The sequence below is a fragment of the Nilaparvata lugens genome, chromosome 3, assembly GCF_014356525.2.
Source record: "Nilaparvata lugens isolate BPH chromosome 3, ASM1435652v1, whole genome shotgun sequence".
Classification (NCBI taxonomy): domain Eukaryota; kingdom Metazoa; phylum Arthropoda; class Insecta; order Hemiptera; family Delphacidae; genus Nilaparvata; species Nilaparvata lugens.
The window spans coordinates 12,240,283-12,267,095 of record NC_052506.1 but is presented as its reverse complement, the minus strand read 5'-3'; the positions used below and the strand labels follow the sequence as shown (position 1 = coordinate 12,267,095).

Here is a 26,813-nt window from a genome sequence, read left to right as displayed (position 1 = left end):
TAGATGATAAAATTATTTTTTAATAACGAATTTTGATAAATTTCCTTCATTGGAATCTATGCAATTCTTATCTTTCCTATGGCATTTTTCAGTATATTCCATCAAATTCATACTGAACTCGTTGTTTTTGGACTGAGATAGTTCTGGTTGGAGTGTTCAGGGAAACTCTTTAGTCACCTATTGAAATCATACCGTCCCACTGAAAGACCCTATATTATCATAGACATTTTGGAAGATTAATTGAAAATATATTTTGAAGCTGAAACTTGATGAGAATTGTATTTTGTAGGCAGGTGGCTGCTACCTGTTTAGCAACCTGAGAGGATGTGATGGCCAGCGGGTGTTCTTCAATGGGTGCTCTTGCATAGCTGTCAATGGAGAAATCGTCAAAAGAAGTCGACAGTTTGCGGTTGAGGAAGTTGTAAGTAATGCCGTTTTAAAATATATCACACAAGGCTATAATATTGCAATATTTGAAATAAATTAGCTCCTGAAAAAGCACTTTATATTCTTACTGAGTATGCTACCCTGGTAACAAAGAGCAACTATTCCTGAATAGAATCTCATATAAAACAAATATTTTGAATTGATGGATTGGTGCTGAGTTTACTTGAAATTATAATATTCGCTTTTAATTTTATATTACGTCCCATTCATGCACCGAACTTTTTTAAATTTTATACAGTTTACAAAGTAGGTTCTAAACCAGTGGCGGCTCGTCCTATTTGTTCAATGGTTCATTGAACCAACTCTTATAGAATGATGAATTCTACTCATATAATTATATTTTTATTTTATACTCATGAAATTACATCACAAAATTTTTAATCTATGTAGACTTAACGTCGATGTTTTGTGGCCGGTGCCGGAGTGGCTTGCTTGAAACAGCACCGAATGGTATGACGAGACGGGTGGTGGTGGAAAGCAGTGTTCATTCCCCGATGTGAACCCAAAAACAAGGCTGGGTGAGGTAGTGGAACAGAGGAGGGGACTCGGTTTACTAGCACAGATTTGGTTCACAATCCTGTCTGAACCATGTTTCCACGAGGTCATCCGAGAGTAGCCGAACCTAGCCGAGGCAAGTGAAGCATTCGGTAAACCTCGGAATGAATCGTGAGTATTCGTGATACGGATTCAGTAGCAGTGCCATCTTGAACATAACCAATAAATTCAAATTTGGTGGCAGTAAACAGTAAAAAAAGCGGTAAACAAGAAGTAGAAAGCGTGACAGTTTTGAGGTTATACGGTACGGTTTCGGGTATACACTGTATACAGTTGTGATAGATTTCACTGCATTCTTTGTTATATTTTTTTGCGTGTTGAAGAATAGGCTATAGACTAGTAATTTCTAGTGTGGTTCGTGTATTCGTGAGTATTTCTAGTATGTCCATTTTGTTTTAGTGAGAGTGTGAATATAATTTATTGTGTTAGGTACCGTAACAGCATTCTGATGAAGAAATATGAATAAGGTTCAGTATTTGTTAAAGACAAACATTATTAATATTGAGGATAGGTGTAAAATAAAACATAATGGTAAATTAACTCCCAAAGTAAAAATTAAACAAGAAAAGTATGAACAGGACAAAAAATCTATATTTGTAGAAAATATGCTTAATCTTTGGGAGGTAATTCCTTAAAATCATTATTGATTACCTTTACACTTGATTATGCTCAATAATCTATATCCTCTTGACCTTTCTCCCCAATAGATCATGAGGTTGAACCCCCAAGCTAAAAGATCACGAGCCGATACTGTTCTAAACAATCATATTCTGGAAAAATTTTATCTTCCTAACCTTTTTAGAAACAAAATAGCGGCAAAATAGCAAATATTGAATTTTTTAATGAATTTGTGAAATTTTCAATATGACGCCATTTTATTTCTAGGAAGGTTAGGGAGCTGAAATTTCCCCAGAATATTTTTAGAACCTACTTTGTAAACTACGTTAAATTCAAAATTATTTAATTTCCTTTCCCAGAATTTTTAATGAATTATAAAATTTCCAATTGGCCGCCATTTTATTTCTAGGAAGGTTAGGGAGCTGAAATTTCCCCAGAATATTTTTAGAACCTACTTTGTAAACTGCGTTAAATTCAAAATTATTTAATTTCCCAGAAATTGAAAAATTTTAATGAATTAATAAAATTTCCGATATGCCGCCATTTTGTTTCCACGAAGGTTAGTGAGCTGAAATTTTCCCAGAATATTTTAAGAACCTAAACTGTGTAAACATTTTAAAAAGTTCGGTGCATGGATGGGCACGTAATATAAAATAAAACGCGCAAACCTCTTCGTGGGACAAGGTGTATAGATTTAAACACCACTACCTACATTGAATCTTGCTTAATTGAAGATAATTAAAACCACAAACAGGGACTCTTAACAATTGTGTAAATATCCATGTTTGGTATAAAATGAAATTAATTCCCTATCTTCTTATTCTATTTTGTATTTTTCCGTATTAGTTAATTTGATAATTGTATGCAAAATTCTGTAAGGAATGTAAAAGTAGGACCTAGCAAAATAATAACTGTCCTTGTGTATTCACAAGTTTACTTACTTAGATCATTAGGGGTATTCACAATGTTGTTTTAGCCAGTTAAAGTGCTATATGCTAACTCTGGATTATGAACGCCCCATTTAAAACCATCTGCTATTAGCTAACTGCAGTAGCGTTCCAAGCGAATAATTTTTGTAACTCAAAGTTTATAACCTCACTTTTGTTACCAAATATGATCAAAACAAATATGGCCGCCGTTTTAACAGAGTTAGCTAGAGTTAGCGGACTCAAACCTGCGCAATCTGCTTTCTCGTCTGCTAATTTTTTTCTAACGTACCACTATAGCATTGAATTAAGACAGACTTAGCAAATAGCTTGAGATAGCGAATAGCTCGACTTAGCCAGCTAACTCCAACATTGTGAATACCCCTATTGGATCTTACTTAGATATTTTATTTGGAAGACATCATTCTGTACAATGAGATCGTGGAAAATTGAAAATCTTGTGGCTCAAAAATCAATCGGTTTAGATTCTAACATAAGCTTGGATGAATAAGACTTCCACCTATTATTGAGTATTTAATGATTCAGTAACTTCACGCTTTCATTAATTTGTACGGTTGCATTTTCCAAGGAATTGACTGTAGCCACCGTCGATTTGGAGGACATCCGTACTTACAGGAATCACATCAGATCTCTGGCGCACATGTCCGGGGGCAGTGCCTCGTATCCGCGCATCACCGTTGACTTCGGCCTGTCGGACATGAGCTCCTGGAATCTGTCGCTGATGGCGTCGCGGCCGATCGAATGGGTCCACCACACGCCCGAGGAAGAGATCACCATGGGCCCTGCTTGCTGGCTCTGGGACTACCTCAGGTAAGTCAACGTTTTCTCAACTCTCAACACTAGATTGAAACCATACAGAAAAGTCAGCTCTCAGTAGAACGAAATCATAGAGAAAATGTAGCATATCTTCATCTTATTCTGTTTGATGAAACACACCCCTGAGGAAGAGATAACAATGGGTGAATGGCATCTTATCTTTATATAAAAACAGTTGGTCTCCACCATAAATTAGAATTGGAATCGTTATGGGCTTAAGCCTGTGGTACTAGAAAATGTGTAATACTGAATTATTGAATAAATAAATGAATAACAGGTTTTGTAACCTTTGTGACTATTGTATAAAAACTAACAGATCTTGTTGTTATATAATTCTCTAGTAGATCTACAGCTTTTTCATTCTATGTTTATTCTAGCATATTCAACTAAAACATAGTTTTAATAGTTAGACTTTAAACTTATCATAGAAATACATTCAGTTTTATATAGTTACAGACATATTAAGATTAGATTTTAGGAATTCCTGATTTTGCATGTACTTTGCTAGATAATAAATTTGATTTTGAAAAATTGATTTTCCTTGACTCTTGAGTTTCTGAAAGTAGATTTTATTAAAGGTCTCGTATGAGAAACCAATTAAAATACATGGATTTGCATCGTATCACATAATGAAGTTTTTCTGATGTTGAACATCATGCAGTTATGTAAAAAATGTCAATATTAATTCTCGCTAGTAGTCGAATTTCATTGCTATTTTTATACTTTACAGTTTTAAAAACTTAAAGAGTCGGTTGCACAAAGACAGGTTTAGTTTTATTCGTGATTAATTCATCGACAACCAATCAGAGAAGCCATCTTATCAAAAAGGCCTTCTCTGATTGGTTCTCGTGAAATTAATCTCGGTTAAAATCTAACCAGCTTTTGTGCAAAGATTATTTTATTTGATTTTGAAGAGAAATGAGACCGTCAATCGCAAGTGAAACCACTTTTGAAAATAATTGATGTCATTGCCTGACAAAATATTTGAATTGGATATTGAAGTGTTGATTTTTGACAGACGTTCGGGCCAAGGCGGCTTCTTTCTGCCATTGAGTGGTGGAGTCGACTCAGCCAGCACCGCCTGCATTGTCTACTCCATGTGCAATCTGGTCACTGACTCCTGCAATAAAGGAGGTCAGTTATTCGCAGTTTATTCTCACTTATTGGATGTTCATTCGAATAATTGATTTGCCTGTCTTTATTAATCAAATGTAGTATTCTACTTCTAAGAAGAGGTTTTTGATAATTACTTTGATGAACAACTAAATAGCAAACCTAAATCGACAAGAAAGCTTCATGCTTAGATCCGTGCTTGACCTTGTTCAAAGTATGGGTTGAAGTATTTACTTGGCTTTGTAAGTAAAGTCATAGAGAAACGATAGCATAAGTAGATATCCCATGGTATATGGCGTTTTTGTCGCAACTTTTACTGTTATCCCAAGCCGATAGTTCACGTAGTTCTTCCCCATGCAGCTGTGTGACGCTGGTAGTCTCTCAAATTGTGCCGTTGATTCACTCTCACCCCAACAAAACAGTAAAAATTGACAATAATCGACAGTAATCGGCTTGAGATAACAGTAAAAGTTGCGACATAAATTCCCTATACCATGGGATATCTACTTACGCTATTGTTTCTCTATGGAAAAAAGTATTATGGATGCTTTATGCGTTATTTATTAGCTTTATGCTTGAATCCATGCTTGTTCAAAGTATGGATTGAAGTATTTACTCAGCTTTGATATACATTGCGCAAAAAAATAGTTCACATTCGTTCACCACGTACAAATGAATAATTGTATATATTTTTAGTTGGAGAATTCATTGCTAATGATAACAGCATAATACTCTGTCCTATCTAATTTATATTTCTAACATAATCGTCAATTTCTGGTTACATTCATATTTACATTTAATATAATATTGTTGAAGTACCTCAAAAATAAATATTTCGTCCAACTTTAGAAATAGTCTGTTGAACGTTATCGCCTATCAAAGTAACGGGTGTGTCGACACACAATAAGCTTCGGTTGACGTGTGAGATTCTTCGAAACTTTGGATCCTTGAATCCGTCCCTTCAAACATAACGGGTGTTTCACGACGGACGCAACCCAAAGTTTACGTAAATAGTAATAATACGTAGGTCGATTTTAGGACTCCAAACTTCATTTTTTGCAAAAGTGTATTACAGTTCAAATGAAAGTGTTAGTTAAAGATACCCTAGTAATTCATTAATGCTGTTTTAGCTATGATTTTGTTACGTTGTATTAGGAATTACTTCTATCAATGATGAACGCATGTTCATATTAAAAACTTATATGTTATTTGTGAATCTTAAATCTAGAAAATATAAGTTATGAATAGAGTCTCTTCATACTGCAGTCCCTAATACGTCGAAGATAAATCGGTTGATCAATTCAATTTTTACAACACTGGTAGTGTGCAAAATTATATAATATTAGAAGCTAACTTGCCTCACTAAGTTAACTGTGGAAGTTATGAATAATCGTTTGTTCCAGTTACCTAAAAAAATTCTTGGTAGGTTATCATCAAAAGTTAAGGTGTTACTACTACTCTTGTCATAAAAATTCCAAGTATTTACATATATTATGTAGTGTAATAAGTTGTATCATCTAACTAACTTCAGGTTGCGTCCCTAGTGAAACACTTTTTATAATAATAATATTGGCAGTGATATATAGTACAGTTTATTGAATTTTGTGACTTTGTTTTGTATCTTCATTGTTACTTGTGAATTGACTAAATGTAACGTCCACATTAAACTAGCCCAATAAAACCTTGGAAGCTTCGTGTGCATAATCTATGAATATTATGTTATTGATATATGAATATTTTATTTTATTTATCAAATGAAGATATTTTTGTAATTATATACAGAGTGACACAGAATAACGGGAGCTTTTAAAAACGCCATAAAACATTAGTGGGAAGGGCAATATTGATTTTATTCAAACTAATTTAAAGTTCAAGACTTGCCATTTGAGAATTATTAATAAGATCTATCACTTTTTGACAATTACTTCTTAGATAGATGGCTTCCTCCTGAACGAATACACTCTTGAAATCTGTGTTGACGATTCCTCATTGATCGCTGCAACATCTGCGTTTCCTGGTCCCATGATCCTGCGATTTTCTGTTTGTGGAGCTATCTCAAATCAAACGTTTTCACAACTTGACCAATAACCGTGGTTGAATCATAACAGACAATTCAAAATGAAATTAAAAATACCTATCTTTTAATCTCAACACAGATTTCAAGAGTGTATTCGTGCTGAAGGAAGCCATCTTGAAGAAGTAATTGTCAAAAAGTGATAGATGTTATCAATAATTCTCAAATGGCAAGTCTTGAACTATATATTAGTTTGAATAAAATTATTTTTGATCTTCCACTAATGTTTTATGACGTTTTCAAATGTTCCCGTTATTGTGGGTCGCCCGTTACATAAGGTAAATTGTGTAAACAAACAATCATTTTTTGTATTGATGTGCAAAATAAATCAATTTGAATTGAATGTTTGTTAGCATGAAGAAAATGTTGACACGACTGAAGTTGACCAAGCATTGAATGTTGTTCAAGATCCAACAACAATAGCTGAAGTGAGGAAGATAGTGAGCGATGCCGAGTACATACCAAAAGACCCGAAGGAACTGTGCAGTCGCCTGTTTGTCACCAGTTACCTGGCCACCGAGAACAGTTCCAAGCTCACAAAGGATTTGGCCGCCTCACTCGCGTCACAAATTGGCAGGTAGACCCATTTGTTTCTCATTTATAGCTTGAACTGATGTACTTTCGTTTTCTTTGGTAATCAATGTATACTGATGGAATTCTTTGAATTTCCATCTAGCTGTTCACCCTGTTGTCAATCAATATTTGCTATAGCAGAAGTCTTCGGGGTGATCTACAGCATTCAATTTGAATTTTCGTTTAGTAATTATTATCAATCTATTTTGCCCAATGTTCTATAGAACTCAGTTCTCTAGAAACATGAATAGTGGTAAAAGTAAGTTCCATTGAAACATAAATAGAGTGGTAAAACAATAAAATTTTGTTTCAAAAACTTATTGCATAGAGAAACAATAGCGTAAGTAGATATCTCATGGTATAGGGCGTTTATGTCTCAACTTTTACTGTTATCTTAAGCCGATTATTGTCGCTTTTACTGTTTTGACCGGATAAGAGTGTATGAACGGCACAATATGAGAGACTACCAGCGTCATAAAGCTTCACGGGAAAGAACTACGTGGACCATCGGCTTGAGATAACAGTAAAAGTTGCGACATACCATGTCCCTATACCATGGGATATCTATTTATGCTATTGTTTCTCTATGCTTGTTGTTTCAAAACAAAATATTACTCTGACTTCTAACTAGAGACATCCTAGGAATTCGTTTATCTAGTCTGCTTCTCTAGAATAATTTTTTCCAAAAAATACTTGTAATTCTCAGTTCTGAATCAATTGAATGCATTGAAGGTGTTTGATACATTTACTATTCCTCAAAGATAACGATTTTGACAAGGTTTCAGCAAACATGAGAGAGTTGAGGAAGACTCCCTGCCCAATTTTAACACCTGAGTCTACTCTTTGTCGCCAATTGCTCATCAGCTCGTCAATATATATATTAAATAGCGTAGGTGAAAGTGGGCATCCTTGTCTAACTCCTTTGTTTATGATCAACTCTTTCTCAGGTTCACCTTTTATACTTATCAGAACAGATGTTTTTGAATACAGTTCAGCAATGATAGTCACCAAATGTCTTGGGTAGCCTTTATTCAACATTATTTCCCACAAGAGAGTCCTATTGACATTGTCAAACGCCTTTTCCCAATCGATGAAGGCCAAATGTGTTGAGCAGTTGAATTCCCGCCGTTTTTCTATGTGCATTTTTATAGTGAAGACTGCATCAATACATGAACGACCCCTCCTGAATCCCATCTGGCTCTCTGCAATCAGAGCATCTGTTATATGCTGAAGCCTTCTATTCCATAGAGAAGCGAATATCTTATAGATTGTGTCCAAAAGGCTAATCCCTCTATAATTTTTAGGGTCAGTTCTGTCACCTTTTTAGAAAAGAGAAATAACTTTAGACTTAGACCATGACTTGGGCACACTATGAGTTTTCCAGCATACATTTAATAAATGTAGTAGTCTCAGATGGAGAATGAATCCTCCATATTTGATAAATTCAGTGTTTATTCCATCTGGACCCGGAGCATTACGATTTTTAGCAGCTTTTATCGCGCTCTCAAACTCCTCCATTGTTATTTCATCAACGCAACATTGAACACATTTTTCGAAACTCAGATCTCTCATTGAATCATCGTACCACAGGTTTTTATAGTGTTTTAGCCATTCATCCATGGAAACACAGTTTATTTCAGCAGCATCTCTTCTTTTTTCAAAGGGTCATTTGAGTCCTCTGGAGCATAAACTGCAATAACTGTGAAGTTGCCTCTGTCATGTCGAATTCTCACAGACATAATTCGCTCGCTTATAAATTTATAGTCTGTTATGTTCTTCTCCCAACTTTTATCTACAAATATTGCAACTCCCTTGCTGGCTCGCTGGCTCTTTCCAACTCCACTGAACAACATCAAGTAGTTCTCCCTGTAACAGCTACCTTGTAGTTTTTTCTTGGTCTCTGTAATGGCAGCTAATTTTATTTTGTTCTCATATAATATTCGGGCCAGTTCACATTCTTTGTTCGTTAAACCTCTTACGTTCCATGTCGCAATTTTTAAAGTTTCCGATATCCATTTATTCTTTGAAGTAGTAGTTCCATTATTTTGTTTCCGATTAATCCTGTCCTTGTCCGAGGCTTGCTTAGTACACTTGCCAGTATTTTTAAATGTCCTCCAGCCGGGTTACGGGCCCTGCGTGAAGTTCTTTAAGAGAAGTATTAGAACTTCTCTTAAAAATTCAAAAAATGTATCTTTCCAAACTAAAACATTTTATTCCCTATATCGTTCATAAATAAAAAGTAACATTTTTTTGTAAATTCAATAACTTGTTTATTTTGACATTAATCGCGATAAAACGCGTATTAGAACAAAGCCAATGATATACTGAATGTATTGAAAAAAAATTCCAATGGAAAATTCGAAACCGTTTATGATTTGGAAAGAAAACGGAGTTTAGCACTTCAACAACCCATAACTCGCTTATTAGACCACTTGAAAATTTCAGTTGCCACTTTTTCTCACTCTTATAATAATCTTAACAGTTATATTGAAAACGATTATCCAATTTAAATAAAAATAAAATGGTGTACCGAATAGCCTTAAGCTTTTCTGGAAGGGCCTGTATCATTATTTTTGATTATTTTATTTATATATAGTTTCATATAATTTATCATGTATATTTCTGAATACGGCAATAAAATTATTCATATTTCAATCATCTCTAATTCTCTAACCAACGTTGGTATTTTTTGGCCTGTTTCTAGTTACCACCTGGATGTGAATATATGTGACGCAGTTGTGGCTTTGTTGACAATATTCGCTCGAGCAACCAATCGCACTCCCAGGTTTTCTGCTCATGGCGGATCGGCTAGAGAGTCACTAGCCATGCAGAATATACAGGTAAATTCACACTATTCCTTTGAACATTGAGTGCTCTTTGCAGCATATCAATTGGTATGTTGGCAACAGGGTGACGAATGTAAATTGTTTTTAAACGCATTAAGGGCATTGGGGCGATAATTTGAAACAATTTTTTGGGATAATTGCACGAGAACTCTTAGGGTGTTGAATCAGAATCGGCCAAAGGAGATCTTCCCTTGATATACAAGCCGGTCAGTGTAAACCTACAGGAACACCTGATTCAACTTCTTGTGAGTTCTTCCTTTGGGACTATCTATCCAAATTTAAATAAATTTGGAAGTAAAAAAAATTGAGAAGGGACAGTTTTGGGCATAAGCCTGTTGTGCCTTCTCACATACTGTAAGTCTAATAATTGTACATGACTAAATAAATAAATAAATTGTATCTTAATTATCTATTTGTTTCAAGTGATTGCCTAATGAGTTGAAGAACAACATTTGTTACCTGCATAATCATTGATATTCTGCAGAGAACTCAAATTGACTTTTAAGTTCGACTCCTAAAACAGTCTATGTTTTTGAGAAGGAGTTGAAAAGCTTTTTGATGGTTGGAGTATTCTATACCACGGAAAATAATGTGTGTAAAGAGGGTTCCTTCTTGTGATTTTCTTTTTTCTTCATTTTTTGTATTGTGTTATAAATTTTGACAGTTCCTATACTCTGATAAGAGTCTCTGGATTTTTTAAACAAACAGCGCATTGGAATAGAGGACGCATTTACGTGATATCATCTTTAAAACTGATTTAACTAATTAACTCAGATTCTAAATTCTGTTCTGTAATTATGTTGCTCCAAGAATAAAAATAATATTCATAAATGCTATCAATTTGAATGTTCCCAATATTAGAAAACAAGCAAACTAATCAGTAGATCCTCTTAGTAGTACCATAGAGAAAAGATAGCATAAGAAGTTATCCCATGGTATAGATCGTTTTTTTCCAAATTTCAAGTCAATTTTTGTTAACTCAAGCCGATTACTGTCGACTACTATCTATTATTATTACTGTTTTGCCCGGGTGAGAGTGTAAAAACGGCACAGTATAAGAGACTAACAGCGTCACATAGTTTCACGAATAATAATTACTAGGACTATCGGCTTGAGTTAAAGTGAAATTTGGAACATAAACATCCTATACCATGAGATATTTTCTCATGCTATCATGGGAGTCGCGTTTTAAGTTTGATACATAATTATTTATCTTACCTTATCAATTATTGCTCATTTGTGGTAGCCTTATTTTTTGTAGACACGGCGACTACTAAAACCGAGCGTTGCATGTGTATGGCACCATGTGTTTCCCTATAACTGGCAACCGCTCGGTTGGTCAACCGCGCGACAACCGAGCGTAAATCGCTGTCATGTGAACAGCCTGTTCACAGGTTTCGAGCAGAGCAGTTCACATAGTGCACATTCTATTACTATTTCAGTTCAATTAAAATTTATTCTATTACAATTTTCAGTTCAGTTAGCTAGTAAGTTCAGTTTAATCTAGTTTGTAGAGAATCATATTTCATAGAAGGGTAAAGTAGCCCACGTTGGGACACCAAAATTCAAACAGTTAAGTTATAACTTGGACAAAAATAAAAAAATTCTTCATTTTTTAATTTCATATTGACTGTATTTGCTTACACTTTCATGGCAACTGCATTGATTGTCAATTGATTTTTTATTGCAAAAACAATTTTTTTAGAGTGTCCCAACCTGGGCTTAAGATCGGCCCACGATGAGACATCCCTTGCCAAGTTGAGACATTGAATTAAAAATAAGCAATTCGTTATTTTAGATACATAATAAGTTATTTTTGGTCATTTTTATAAAATTGAATAGCTTTCTCACAAAATTGACATTTTCAGAAAATTTTCGTTTCATTCAATCAACAATACCATGAAGAATTCATCTTCCAAATCTCATGGATTTATCTCTTACCGTATTTGAAATGTTCTGTTCCAAAAATTCAAACTTTAGGCCCTCATATCTCAAAAAGTAATGATCGGAAAAAAAATGTTTTTTTTTTAGAAAACTTTTCCATTTTGATAGCTTGATGATATAGAAATCGAAAAACGTTGAAAAATATCACCAGTAGAAAGTTTAATTTCAGCCTTTGCACAGTCTTAACCGTGGGCAAACCGAGCGATTTGCCAACCGCGCGACAACCGAGCGTAAATCGCTGTCATGTGAACAAGCTCTTAACTGACCGTTTTCAGCTATTGGAGACATAAATAAGCTCTTTCTGACGACTGTGCAATGAAATCATGTGTCTAATTGGGCGTTTTTAGTTTTATGGGAGCCATAGTTTACTTTGACATCTGTGCAACGGATAATGAATTTATGGCTTCGTAAATGAGTTAACAGCCTGTTTTTAACTTAATGTGACGACTCTGCAACCGGGCAATAGAAAACCCAATAATTATAATTTATCTCCCCTAGCTTCTACTGTATTGGAACATATTAATTGTTGAATAAAGTGATAGTGGAGTTGATTGTGTTTTAGGCGAGAATGCGAATGGTGACGTCATACCTGTTCGCCCAGCTGATACTGTGGACCCGCAACCGACCGGGTGGACTGCTGGTGCTTGGCTCGTCCAATGTGGACGAGGCTCTGCGCGGCTACATGACCAAGTACGACTGCTCCTCGGCCGACATCAATCCGATTGGCGGCATTTCGAAAACTGATCTCAAGGCATTCCTTAGGTTTGCTAGGCAAAGGTACGCAACCATATTCAAATGAAACAATATTCTGTTAATTTTATAGAACTATAATATTCTTGTTTGTAGTGTGAGTCAGTCTTTCCTCAGAGTTTTCAGAGAACATCTTTCAGAGTTCATAGAAATCTTTGAGAAAAGTTAATTTTCAATTAACAAAAAAATGAACATTTTAAATCAAATTGAACATCATTTGCTTGCAATGTGTGTCATAATTGAAAGTTTTCTTTGGTCATCTTTCAGAGTCTACAGAAACCTTTGAGAATTTGAATTTATTTATCATTTACAATCAACTTAAGGACAAAGAAACAGACTGCAGTCCAAAACTTCTTTTCATCCCAATTTCATAAAATAAATTGTCCAGAAGAAGTCTATCTTTTATAAATATTTTCTCAATTTATTAATCTATATTATGATTAATTTATAATCAATTTAAACCGTTGATACCATCAATTTAAACCCAGTAGTTAGCGTGATACCTGATGGTTCTGATGTGATATTCAGTATTCCAGTTGGGAAGGTGCCTCTTTGAGGTCAGCTCAGCTAACATTATGAGCTTAAGGGTGGGCACACACCAGTTAGTCAAGACAAGACTAGTCACGATTAGTCACAATACTTCACATAGTTGCTTATGACGCAACACACACCGATTAGCCATTGCAATTAGACATGTCTCCATAAGCAACTATGTGAAGTATTGTGACTAAACGTGCATTGTCTTTTCTTGACTAACTGGTGTGTGCCTAGCCTTAGAATCAGTTTTCGGTGTTTTAGAACTAACCTAAACATGAAGATTCGTTAATCTCTCATTGTCATCCTTCCATTGCACACGATCAATTGTAAGTCTCATGTGAGAAAAAAATATTCGTGTGACTTTTGTCGGTAGCAAGACACTTACGGGAAGATCTGATCCATATTTTAGGCACCAATGGACCAACCTCACGACTGTATATTGTGTCCATCCAGCAAAATTCATCCTCGCTAACAATATACAATATTGGTTGTCTAGAACTTCATTGATTTCTATTATTAAGATTTTTTTTTAAGAATTATTAAGATTTTTTTCAATGAATGAATATGGCTCAACCTCTCATTTTGTTCTACTTTTAGATTTGATCTACCAGTGCTGGATCAAATACTGCAGCAAACGCCGACAGCCGAGCTGGAGCCGCTAGAAAACGGCGTCTGTACTCAGTCCGATGAGGCAGACATGGGAATGACCTATTCTGAATTGAGCATTTTTGGAACTCTGAGAAAGCAGAACGCATGTGGGCCTTTCTCCATGTTCTGCAAATTGCTCAGTATGTGGCATCATTCGCATACTCCTGCTGAGGTAAGAGATTCATGAGTATGAGGCGCATGCGCGAGGATACACAGAAACACGGTGAATTCAAAGCTCCAGAAGTTTACTTAATAACTAATTTCCAGTGTCGTTTTTTCTTTCAAGTAAGTGATTTAGTGTTTATATAAGAGATGAGTTACCTGTGAAGAACTTTCAAATTGCAGTAATCATAATTTAAACCACATTTAATGCTTTAAACTGAACTATCCAATAATCTAACCACACTTTTCAACTCCATATTGTCTACCGGCACAGTCCTGTGTCTTGATCTTTCGTCAGCCGTTGTGACCTTGATACTACTTCGACACCAGCTGCTGTTATCAGTGTTGTTTATGCGTTTCCTTGACGACGGCTATCCAAGCTTGGGTTGTAACTGCTCGACTCTCAGGAGAGAGCGGCGTAATTGGGTGCTGGCATCTCTAGCCTAATTCTACCGTATTAGGTCGGCAGCCCATCCCCGAGTAGGACTGCCTTATCAATACAGATAGCAGCGTGACGCTGATAACATTTATCATCTTTACAGTGTTTTCATACCGATTAGTTGACTCATCTCAGCATAGTTTTCCAATTATTATTATCATCGCTCCCTGGTAGATAACAGCTGTCAACAAGATTGTTCTATGTTTAATCCTTTGCCCCTTTATTGTCATTTTTTTCTTGAAGGGGTTATATTGAGAAGTTTCAATACACAAGCTAGATGATGATGACACGAACAGGGCGAAATATACTGAAAACGCAGATGGAAAAAGATCTTTGCAGTCTTAAAGAAGGGTTGATTGATGAACAAGTCATGGATGTTGCTGTGAAAATTCATACTGTTCTTGAATACATCTCAAAAACGTACTCAGAGGATGCAGTAATTGATTTAATACCGGAAATTACCTCCCTTCTTAACAAATATGATGCTTCGATTAAAGTCAACGACGATTTGAAGAGAATATTGGCTGACTCGGCAGCAGAAAACAAGTCACTTCATTTAAAACTCTTTCAAGAAAGGAATAGTAGGAAAAATAATCTCGATGACTCTATATACAATGAAGAGAGGGCGAATGCTGAGATTGATGACCTCAAATACAAATTAAAATTATCGAAGGAGAATTCAGAACAGATGAAGGAGGATATTAGCTCGAGAGATGCTATTATTAATATTTTGCAATGCGACTCTCAACTTGCTACAGAAAAAATTAAAAAATTGCAGTCAGAACTAAATTCTATTAAAAAATTAGAAGATTGCAAGTCTCCAAATTCGAGATCTGAGTTTGTCATGCCCAAGCATACATCAAGACCTAGAACTAGTGCTTTCAGTTCATTTACACAGACTGAAAATAGATTCTCTGTATTGGAGGAGAAAGAATCACAGCCCTTGCTGCCGGCTAAGAGAACTGATTCCAGGACTAGGCCTACTAGCTCAAGGTCTTTAAATGTACGATTGTTTGCGAGCAGCCAGGGTAGGGACGTATATAAGCACTTCAATGCTAGAAAACATCAGTTCTCTGCCATGGTGAAGCCGGGAGCTAAATTCAGGGATGTGGCAAAGGAGTCGGGTGAGCTGAGCGACAACGATGTGAGCGTCTTCTTGGCTGGTGGAAACGATATCGCCTGCAATGAGAGGAAGGAGCTTCACTCAGCACTTCGCAGCAAGCTACACGATCTGCAAAATCGACGGGCAAAAAATGTGATTGTGTTCTCAGTGCCTCACAGGCATGACCTTCCAAATTGGTCTGCTATCAATCAAGAAATTAAGAAAGCTAATGAGGAAAATTTCAATCTATGTAAACACTTCAGAAATGTTTCATTTATTAATATTAGTGACATTGAATAATGGAAGTAGTAAATAGGGTAGCTGATGAGCAGAAATCCATTCCATTAGGGGCTTTTACAAATTCTTTTTTAGGCCAGACACCCTAAGGCTGGTGGATAGTTGTAGTCAAGGAGATGATGGTTATTTTGTGAATATATCATCTCCTCATCAAGGTCTGATTTGTAGTGAGGTGGAACCTGTAAATATAGATGTATATAGCTTGAATAACACCGACTTTGAGAAGGCAGGTATTGGATTTTTGTTCTTGAATGTACAAGGGCTGAATAAAAAATCAGTTATTTTGGAAAGTCTTGTTTCAGATTTAAAAAGTGGTTCAGGGGCTCCTATTCTGTTTCTATGTCTGACAGAACATTGGTTGTGTAACGATGAAATAGAATACTCACACCCTGAGGGATACTATTGCTCTTCTTATTTTTGTAGAACCAACCACATTAGAGGAGGCACCGCTATTTTTGTAGCAAATGGCATTGAAGCAAGAGCTTTGAATATAGATAGCTTTATTTCTGAATTCAACCTAGAAGCATCAGCTATCATAGTTGATAGATTTAAGATTATAATAATCTGTATCTATCATTCGCCAGGTTATGATCCATTTGTATTTCTAAGCGCTCTTGAGAGTCTTCTAACTCACCTATCTAAATGGGAGGGTTATATCATTGTAGCTGGAGGTGATTTCAACGCGGACTTTGATGTTACAACAACAAAGCCTACCGCGTTGGAGTTCCTCAACATCCTTCGACAGAATAACTGTGTTTGTATCAATTCACAGCCGACCAGAGGTGATAGCTGCCTAGACAATGTTTTTGTAAATTGTCAACGCTGTCAAGTTAAGTGTTCTGTGGTTAAGGATTTTCCGTTTTCTGACCATGATGGATTGTTGGTGAGTCTGATAACACCCAAAATATCATGTATAGTTGATTCTGACGCTTCCGATAATTCAAGTGGTACTACCAAACTCATGTTACCTTCTAAAAACGTTCCTCTTCTCATTGAAACTCTGAGAAACACTGACTGGAGCCTGCTGGCTCTCAATGATTCATTGGATGCATCGACAATGTTTAATATTTTTTTTAATTCCTTGACCAGCATTCTTAATTGTTACTTGGTTTCAAAACAGTGCAATACTAGAAATAGAGTAGTTAAAACAAAAGGAAAGTGGTACACCCCAAACCTTGCTAAGACTAAAGATAAAATTCTGTCTCTCGACTTTCTTTATAAGAGCACCGGTAGTGATGTAGTTAAAGCCCAGCTGATAGCACTGAAGAAAGAGTATACAAGAGAAATGTCTAATGCCAAAGCTTCCTATAACAGTACATTAATAAATAGTAGCAAAAATAAATGTAAGGCTGCTTGGGATCTAATTAAAAGTAGTTGTAACCTGTCGGGTGGAATAAAGCCTATGGTATCACCAAATTCTTTTAATATGTACTGTGTCGAATCTGTAGACAAAGTAAAAAGTGACATTGTAAAGCCAAATAAGTCAGCAAAGAACTGTCTTCATAAAGCAAATAATAGGTCAAATGAATCTTTCAAGTGGAAAACTATTGTTGAAGAAGATGTCTTGAGAGCTGCAAAGCATTTAAGTAATTCATATAGTGACGATTATTACAACATGTCTAACAGTTTTTTAAAATCAATAATACCTTTCATTGTGACTCCTCTCACTCAGTGTATTAATAGAATACTGCTAGAGGGTATTTTTCCAGATATTCTTAAAATATCTAAGGTGTGCCCTATATTCAAAAAAGGAGATAAAGGTAAACCAGAGAGCTACCGACCAGTTTCCTTAGTACCAGTTATATCCAAGATCATAGAGATTCTGATTTGCGAGCAAGTAAATGAATTTTTAGAACGAAAGAAGGTATTATCTGGAGACCAGTGTGGCTTTAGAAAGGGTAAGGCAACAGTAGATGCAGTGGAGAGTCTAGTCTCTGATGTTATTCAGGCCTTTGAGAACAGGTGCTATACTCAGGTCACATTTTGTGACCTGAGTAAAGCATTTGATTGTGTTGACCATTCTGACTTGTTGGAAAAACTTGATTATTATGGATTCAGAGGTGAATCACTTTCACTATTTGGTTCATATTTGAAAGATAGAAAGCAGGCAGTCTGTATTAAGGGTGAGTGGTCTGAACTTGTAAATTTAAAATATGGGGTACCTCAGGGTTCTGTTCTTGGCCCTCTGCTGTTTCTGATAAGTATAAATGACTTGCCTCACAATGTATTGAGTAAAACAGTTTTATATGCTGACGACACAACGTTCTTGAATACCTCAGATAATTTTGCAGAACTCTCAAATCTTGTAAACATTTCATTGGCGGATGCAGAAGTGTGGTTCAGGGCTAATGGTTATCTTTTAAATGAAAGGAAAACTGAAAATGTTATCTTTAGTTTGAGACCTTATGATAATGAACTCATTGAACACGGTGTAGTTAATAATGTAAAGTTCTTGGGTGTTCATGTTGATCATCAGCTGACATGGGGGAAACATATCGATTATCTGAAAACGAGGCTTTCAAGAGTGGTGTATCTTATAGGACGTCTGAGAAATTGTGTTACAACAAACTGTGTAAGAATGGCTTATTTCGCCTTTTTTCAGTCGGTTATCAAATACTGCTTACTTTTATGGGGTAACTCTGCTAGGGTTGACGAAATACTCAAGTTACAAAAAAAGGTTGTAAGGATTATGAGCAGTGCAAAGTATTTGGATCATTGCAAGCCTTTATTCGTTAAACTGGAGATAAAAACTATTATTAATCTGTACATTTTTGAATTAGCTGTATACTCTTTGAAAAAAATGCCTTACATTACTCTTAATGAAGACATCCACTCACATAATACACGAAATAAAGCAAAAATGAGTTTTCAGTACTGTAGATTGGAAAAGTCACTCAAGAGTCACATAGTAATTAGCAAAAAAGTTTATAATAAGCTATTTGACAGCATTTGTAAATACTCTTATAATCAAAAAGTATTTTTAAGAAAATTGGATGTTTGGCTGGTAGAAAATCCTTTCTATAGTATTGAGGAGTTCTTTGAAAATACAAATGTAAACTTTTAGGTTTGAGTAAGAATGCCTGTACTGCTTTTCTAATTTATTGTTTTATATTGTCATGTGCACAAATTTTAATGTGTAATGTTTGAGCTTAGCTCTATGTTACATTGACGTTGTCGATACATGTATTTGTTAATGGCAATAAAAAATATTTGATTTTTTTGATTTGATTTTGCCAGATCGTCTTTCAACAATGTAGTATAAATAATTAACAAAATATTTTATTGTGATTATGAAAATTCATGAAAGTGATATTCAAATGACTCAACATTTGAAGAGTTGTGAGAGTATTACCATAGAGAAAAGATAGCACTATGAAGATATCTAATGCTCATGGTATAGGATGATCATGTTTTAAATTTAAAGCGATTTTTTGTCAACTCAAGCTGATGACGGATTAATACAATATGGAAAGTATAGTTAAAAATAATTATCAATTATATCCCTATCCATTTCCAAAAATTCCGATAGTGAGTATAGAGGATTTTCTGTCAAGAGAGTTTTCAGAGCTGTCAAGTGGTGTTAATATTCAATGTTAAATCAGCGCTTACACACCGCATGCGACACGAGTGTGAGACATGAGTCATGCTTATAAACCTTTATGCGAAACAGGAGGTCATCATAAATTTAAATAGAAATCTATGATTTATTAACAGTTTTTGTGAAAGAACTTGAGCCAAGTACCTAGCTTAACCTAAGTTCATTCATTAATTAGGATTTTAGTTTAATAATAATTATTCATTAACTAGCATTTGATCAAATTCAATTTCTAATTTATTTCCATACGTTTAATCATTCAGATTGGTTCTTGTTATTGATCCTAGGCAGCCAATCATACATGGCTTAATTTTGTTCTTAAAAACTATTATAACTATGATTGTAACTCCCTCCTATGTTTAACCTTCCGGTAGTCGCGCCCTACTCAATCACACGAGCAGTCGCGTGTTGTATTTTTTACAACATCCAATTTTCCAAGTATACTGTCAAAACATATTAATTAATAATAATTGTATAATTACTTTTTCCATCTTCTTGGATTATTTTACGCCTATGAACATTTGGATGATTACCGTTTCATAGCCCAACAAGGTACATCAAGCAAAGCCATCAACTCTGTGTTATTGGTTCGTTCACAGTCCGTGAATACAGTTTTTCCCTATCTTATGCACAGTGCGACTTATGCACTGTGGCGACTAAATGGCACCTAAAGACTGATCCATTGCTCGATTGATACTGCAACTCAGTGGAGTGATGGGGGGAAAGTTTTGGAATGCATAGGTGACTCATTCACTGACTCCACCCTTATTCAATAGTTTTGTGCAGCAAAACTACACTGTTGTACTTTTTACAACAGCGCGACTGCCGGAAGGTTAAGCATAAATGATTTTCTGTTTGTTGAGATGAGCATTCGTTTATGGTGTGTGTAATTTGTATGGTGTGCTTGTAGGTGGCAGACAAAGTGAAGCATTTCTTCAGGTGCTACGCCATCCACCGGCATAAGATGACAGTGTTGACGCCGTCCTACCACGCCGAATCCTACAGCCCTGACGACAATCGCTTCGACCATCGGCCTTTCTTGTACAACGTCAAATGGAAATGGCAGTTCAAAGCTATCGATGATCATGTAAGTAAAATATGACAAAAGATGAAATTTCTGTAGAAATTGGCGTATTTCTGTAGCAATAGTGCATAATTTCATTGTTCAGATTGAAGATTGCCCCCTTGATGGGTCACTCATTAAAGTCATACTAATGTTATTAATGTATTTTGCTCTAATCACCCTTGCTGTGATCAGTTAAGTTGGATATAGTATTTGTATCCGTAAATATAGACCCTTGGCGATTAACAAATGTTTGTTATCTATTTGCTTGTTTTGTTGAATAAAGAATTTGAATTTGAAGAAATAAAATAAAATAAACAATTTTCATCGCATAACTAGAACATTTAAGAAAGTTGTTGACCTTACTGGTTATACTGGAATTCAAGTCGACAGAACCATACCTTTTTAATGAATAGCAGATCAAATCCAGTCAATAACAAATCAGTTTAACTGTATTGATTCTCTGGTGCTACAGTTATAAAGAGCGCAGTTCTTAAACGTTATTAACATCAATAGCATACGGCGTTTTTATTGGAACAGGAAGATAAAAAAACAGGATCAATTAATTTCATCGTCATTATTTTATATTTATTTTCAGTGGATGTTATTTTTGATTTATGTGAGCATTATCTATTTCAGTTACAACAGCTGGTTTCTGGAAGCTCACTGAAGGAACCTGAAGAGGTAGTGAAGATACCTCCAAAAACTCTTCCAAAGCCTGGATCTTCAGGTAATTATCAGATATCAAATTTGTTTAAAAATCCGAGCATGATAATCATCTATCAGTTTTGATTTAAAACACAAATTTTCCAATAACTAATCGTTTTTTGCTACATTCTTACAGAATATATTTATATTCAAATCTCTTGCAAACTTGGAATGCTGACTAGCCAACCCCCGAGAAGAATTTTGAATTTGGAATTAAGGTCTAACCAACCTGTAGTTAGTCATTTTATAACAAATCAATTATTAGCATCAGTTTCTTTCAAATGCTATTTTCCTATAATGTTGTCGAATAATTCTCTGTTGCTAAGTTTCGAAAAAGAGAAAAGATAAAGTCTAAGAATTTTCAATAATGTGTCAACTGATACAAATATAGCTAATATTCTGGCGATCTTCATAATTTGATGGAGGGGTAACTTCACAATCAAAACATTCAACAATTTTCAGACAAGTTGGAAACCTCTCGACTCTGTTCTCATCATGAAACCATGTCCACTCCCTTTTTCAAATGAGTGTTGACTTTTTAGATTTAAGTTTTATTTTAATCATTCAAAATCTATTCTTCTGATTTGTTTCAGATCGTAGTAAACAGACAGGTGTTGTTGTATAGAAGAAATATTGTTCTGGGATCCAGTTGAGCTGTTAGTAACACCAGTTCATACTTAATGCATCACTGTTATAGTAAAGTATTTGTACAATAATGTTTTTATTATTTGATCATTAAAAAATTATAGTTATATTTTTTATCAAATATATGTTTTTAATTCGGTTACGCTTAAAAGATTGTTTTATTATTAACGTTCAAACTTATTTTACATCTTATTATATCTGCTGTATTGCTACTATTCTCTTCTATGAAAACAAAATTCTACATACTAAAACATTTTAGAACGATAAACGTTCAGAATTGTCATTCAACTATTTTTACAATACAGAGTGTTTGAAAAAGAACTCCCTAGCTTTAGGTATGAATTTAATGTGTAAATTGATGAAAAACTACATCAACAAGTACATAAAATGAAAGAGAGAATCTTCAAGTTTTGTTCCACATCAGTACACTTCAACATAGGATCAATTTGTTGCCCTACACACGTCGAGACGATATTCAAGCTCTCGCCATGTATTCACCAACTTATCAGGTGTAACTATTCCAACCGCCGTGACCATTCTTTCCTGTAAATGGTTTATGTCTCGGATTTTTTCACTGTACACAACATTTTTCATGTGTCCCTAAAAGAAGAAGTCCAGAGGGGTTCAAGTCCGGGCTTCGTGGTAACAAGCAATTAGGCCAGCCTAATTGTTATTAGGCCAGCCTAATTGCAATTAGGCCAGCCTCTCCCTATCCACCTTCCCGGGAAGCCCGACCTCAACTGAGGGAACTGTTCCCTGGCGTCGTCTCAAGGTCAAGCAGGTCTGCTAACTGCGGGGGGACAAAACTTAGACAGTTGCTGAATCAAACACCACAAACTAGAATAGTGTATATCACTTTTTACAGATTCTATGACATATTAAAAATAGTGAGTTCTTTTTCAAACACTTTGTACACTCCCTGTGTATTCTGTGATTAATTGATTGGTTCATCCTCGTTTCGTGATGGAATATTAGAGATATTTCATTCCATTTCATTTATTCATAGACAATAGATACAATGCAGGTAAAAACAACAGGCATTCGCCCAAAACTACTTTAAACCTTAATTTGGAATACACGGTCTAGAGGTTATGTAAATAATAACCTAATTCTTACACTATTTTGAGTCCAAAAAATGTATGTACTACAATAATTTTGGATTTATCAGATTAATTAATTTCAAAATACAAATCCAAACCAAAATCTTTCTTCACAATCACAAAAAAAATCAAAAATTTCACTTAAATCCACAAATATTTAAGTATTTAAATATTCAGTACGATTAAGTCAGAATATTGTTTATTTGATAAAATCCATACTAATCTAATGAGACTCTAATCACAAATTGAAAGGAATTATCTTCAATTGATAAGAATTAAATTTAACGTTACGGCGATGTGGAAGTGACAGTGATTGATTGATATTCATCTATCTTTGATCCATGGGATAGTTGAAAAAGTATGAATTAGATTATTGCTGAAGATGAATTTCTTGAGCTGACGAAAAACTAGAATGATGGGCACCAACACGGAAAAGTACTGCGTCCAAGACCATTTGATCTCTTGCCAAAATGCGGGCTTGTAGGTAACGAGGGTCTCCGGGTAGTCGATCTGAGCTTTCAGGATGAATGGATCCGTGGCTGCGCGACCATATGTCCACGTTGAATAGCCGTTCGAGAGACGCGTACTCACTGCAAAATAGAAATTTCGAAATTTTCGGTAAACATCGAGAAGATTTATCGATTGCTATCTTTCTCAAACAGTAGATCAGGTTTACGTATGAACAGGCTCGTTCAGGATTATGGTTAAAGATTTTCAATGTTGGTCCCGCAAAATTCAGGGTCATTTATGTACCACGTCCTATGCTGTCAATTTATACTACAGAATACTGTATTGTTATTATACAGGATACAGTAATTACCAAAGTACTCATTCGAAAATAATAATCTTTATACCAATGGAAATAGATAATTCCAAAGCTTTTTTACAATAAATAGCCTACTTTGAGCCTATATTTTACAATAAATAGCCTACCTTGAGCCCCTATTTTACAATAAATAGCCTACCTTGAGCCCCTATTAGACTAGGCAGCCAGGACGCGCAACTAGTCAGGCAACCAGGCCACACAGTCAGCCGGGCAGGCAGTCGCCGCTCACTCCATCACCAGCCCACTGTTTTTAGGTAGCCATCCTGGCAGCCACATTTTGGCTGCTGGTTGGATGCCGAGCCCGACGACCACACTGGTAGCCAAAACGTGGTTGTCTTAACTCTTGAAACAATGCCCGGTGACAGAGTGAGTTACTGCCTGTGTGACCTGGTTGCCTGGCTGGCTGTGCGTCCTGTTTGTAAAAAAAAACTTGGGAATTTTCCATTGATATAGAAATTATTATTTTCAAATGAGTATTTTGGTGATTATTAATTTTTCAAAAATAATGTTATGAATTGTTTGTAGTATCCATGAACAATTAATCTGACTTAGTTTAGCAATCTTATAAAAAATGCACATCAACGCAAGTAAAAAAGTAATAAGATCTTGAGAATACAATCTCTATTATCATGTTTTCGATTAAGTTTACTCCAAATTAATTAAACTATATAATTATTTCATTAACACATTTATTGAACTGTTTCAGTAGTCTGTCTATCTTTTCACTGCTACTTTAAGGTAGCTTATATTATTTGAAAAACGGGGTTTGGCTTCTAAAGCTGGGTTTTTGTTTGTGCGTAAATTTCCGCAGTCTACGACGACAAGCATTGTTGGCATTCATATTGTCCAAATTTCAAGTGTGCTAAAACAGCTGATCAAATAACTTTTCATTATTAGTGTTTATTATTCAAGAATCAAACATTTCTAATAATATCAACATATTGCCAATTAAAAGTAATATCGGGGCACCGAGCTTCGCTCGTTATTTATTTATTGACTTTTGATAAACCGAACACAATTCTTTAAAATGATTGGGGAAGTACTAACAGGCACAGCCCAAAACTGTTTTTTTTTCGAATTTTGATTTATACACTATAAATAGTCCAGAAAGTAGGTTTATGTTCCATACACTTTAATTCAGGGTCAATTTTCTGTTCAAACATTTGAAAACAAAAGAATTATAATTTAGATTATTTACAAACCAAATTGAATAACAAAATAACACTCACTTTTCACTTGAAATTGCCAAATAATGATCAACTTTGAAAATTATGATATACTCTAGTTTAGGAGAATTATCATGTCAAGTCAACAAATCAGATTATGTTGATCAAATCGATTAAAAATTGTCTAGCTAGATAAAATTTCTCGCTGATTGATTATGATTACACAGCTGGAAATAATTCTGTCTCTCTCCCACACAGGCACACGCATCATCTGTTATCGAGAGACGACGAAATTATCATCTGTTTTCCAAGGATGAATTATCCTTTTAATGTTGTTCAGCGAGTTTTCTAAAGAATGAGACCTAGTGCAATCAAATCTTTATATCATAAACCTACTATGCTCCAAATTTCGTGAAAATCGTTAAAGCAGTTTTCGAGATCCGTAAAACATAAATAACCAGATATATACAGAAATTGCTCGCTTAATATAATAGGAAGTTATAAACTCAACCTCCCCATTTAAAACATAATTGAACATAATATTTTAGGTTATTTAGACAAATTGAAACTCTACTCAATCTGAGATCCTCACCCTGTCGTGGTCGACGACGGCATTTACCCAGCTTTAGAATTATAAATTTGCTGTAAATTCTTCGAGTATAACTTAGAGTGGTTTCATTTTATAACCGTTATTCATTAAATCATATTTTCATAATCTATAACACTTTTAAAAAATTCACAAATTGAAATTCGTTTTTTGAAATTGTCACTCACGATTCCTCATGGAGTACTCTTTGAACGTCTCTTGAAGGTTGAAGCTGTTGCCCTGAAATATCGGATCTCTGTACATTGTATGTCGAATTCTTGGATTCATTGGTGATTTCTGAATAAGCTGGAGATCGGCTGCGATGTCAAAGCGATATGCAGGCATACTTGTCATCTCCTGAACCACAGCCATGCTTTCCATTTCTAGGTAGCAATGACTCTGTGAAAATATCGATGAAAATCGCTGTTGTTATTGAACCATTCACATACTATACTGTATCATCTCTAAAAAAATATTTTTATTTGCCAAGTTGGAGATCTAATCCCAAATCGTAAAACTTTATCATTTTGAAAAATTAATGCATAATAATATACTCAAATAATTTTCAATTATAAATGAGTTATTTCTACGATCTAAAATTTAGAATGTTTGTTGTTGTCACTCGTATTATTTTCAACTAGCAGGTAACCCGTGCCAAGGGTCTAATTGAAAACTTGAATGAAATATTGAGGATCTGAAAATAGGTCCAACCATCCTCGGTGAATTAAGAATCTTCATGCAAAATTTCAAGTTAATAAATTGAGTAGTTCAGACGTGATGATGCGTCATTCGTGAATTTCTCATCCCGTACGTGTATAAGCCAATTCTTTCCTCTATTATATTATAGATTGAAGATTGAGCCGCTTGAATTCCATTATTTCATATCAGCCTTACCAAAACAGAAATGTTATAGTTGGCCTGTTTGTTGTGTTATATTGGCTTGTTATAAACTAGATGAGTCAAGCCGCACACACATAGATTTTTGTTCGTACGGTATTTTGCCGTCCTTATAAATTCTATTAGATTAAACAGATGATGTTTTTCAAGCTCCGTTTAGATCTGAATATCGGGAACCGAGCTTCGCTCTGAAGTACAAAAGCATAAAAAAATTATTACGAAAGAAGAAATTATAATAACATTCATAGTTCATACAAAAATGTTCTATTTAATCACAGTAAATTGAGATTAATTCCCAGAGGAATGAAAAATTTCCCTCACAAAGGCCCGGTTGCACAAAAGCCGTTCAAATTCTAATC

The 26,813-nt window shown here is 35.0% G+C and overlaps 2 protein-coding genes across 5 annotated transcripts in view; one reads left to right on the top strand and one right to left on the bottom strand.

The window, feature by feature from the left end:
• The window catches only part of LOC111054897 (glutamine-dependent NAD(+) synthetase), a 34,400-nt gene extending 12,370 nt beyond the window's left edge, over positions 1-22,030 (top strand). For all 3 annotated transcript variants that reach the window (XM_039425372.1, XM_039425371.1, XM_039425373.1), the window contains 10 exons: positions 290-421; positions 3,136-3,377; positions 4,402-4,517; positions 6,979-7,147; positions 9,848-9,983; positions 12,496-12,710; positions 13,818-14,040; positions 20,374-20,550; positions 21,166-21,256; positions 21,828-22,030. In XM_039425372.1, coding sequence (XP_039281306.1) covers positions 290-421; positions 3,136-3,377; positions 4,402-4,517; positions 6,979-7,147; positions 9,848-9,983; positions 12,496-12,710; positions 13,818-14,040; positions 20,374-20,550; positions 21,166-21,256; positions 21,828-21,859 — 1,533 coding nt within the window. In that variant the 3' untranslated portion in view covers positions 21,860-22,030. The remainder of the gene's footprint in view (positions 1-289; positions 422-3,135; positions 3,378-4,401; positions 4,518-6,978; positions 7,148-9,847; positions 9,984-12,495; positions 12,711-13,817; positions 14,041-20,373; positions 20,551-21,165; positions 21,257-21,827) is intronic.
• Positions 22,031-22,999: 969 nt separating this feature from the next.
• Positions 23,000-26,813, bottom strand: part of LOC111064584 (transmembrane protein 231) — a 24,304-nt gene continuing 20,490 nt past the window's right edge. The window contains exons 4-5 of one of the 2 annotated variants that reach the window (XM_022352335.2): positions 25,746-25,956; positions 23,000-23,569 (exon numbers count right to left, since the gene is read on the bottom strand). In XM_022352335.2, the coding sequence (XP_022208027.2) occupies positions 23,304-23,569; positions 25,746-25,956 (477 nt within the window). In that variant the 3' untranslated portion in view covers positions 23,000-23,303. The remainder of the gene's footprint in view (positions 23,570-25,745; positions 25,957-26,813) is intronic. The other variant, XM_039425368.1, reaches the window with a different exon arrangement.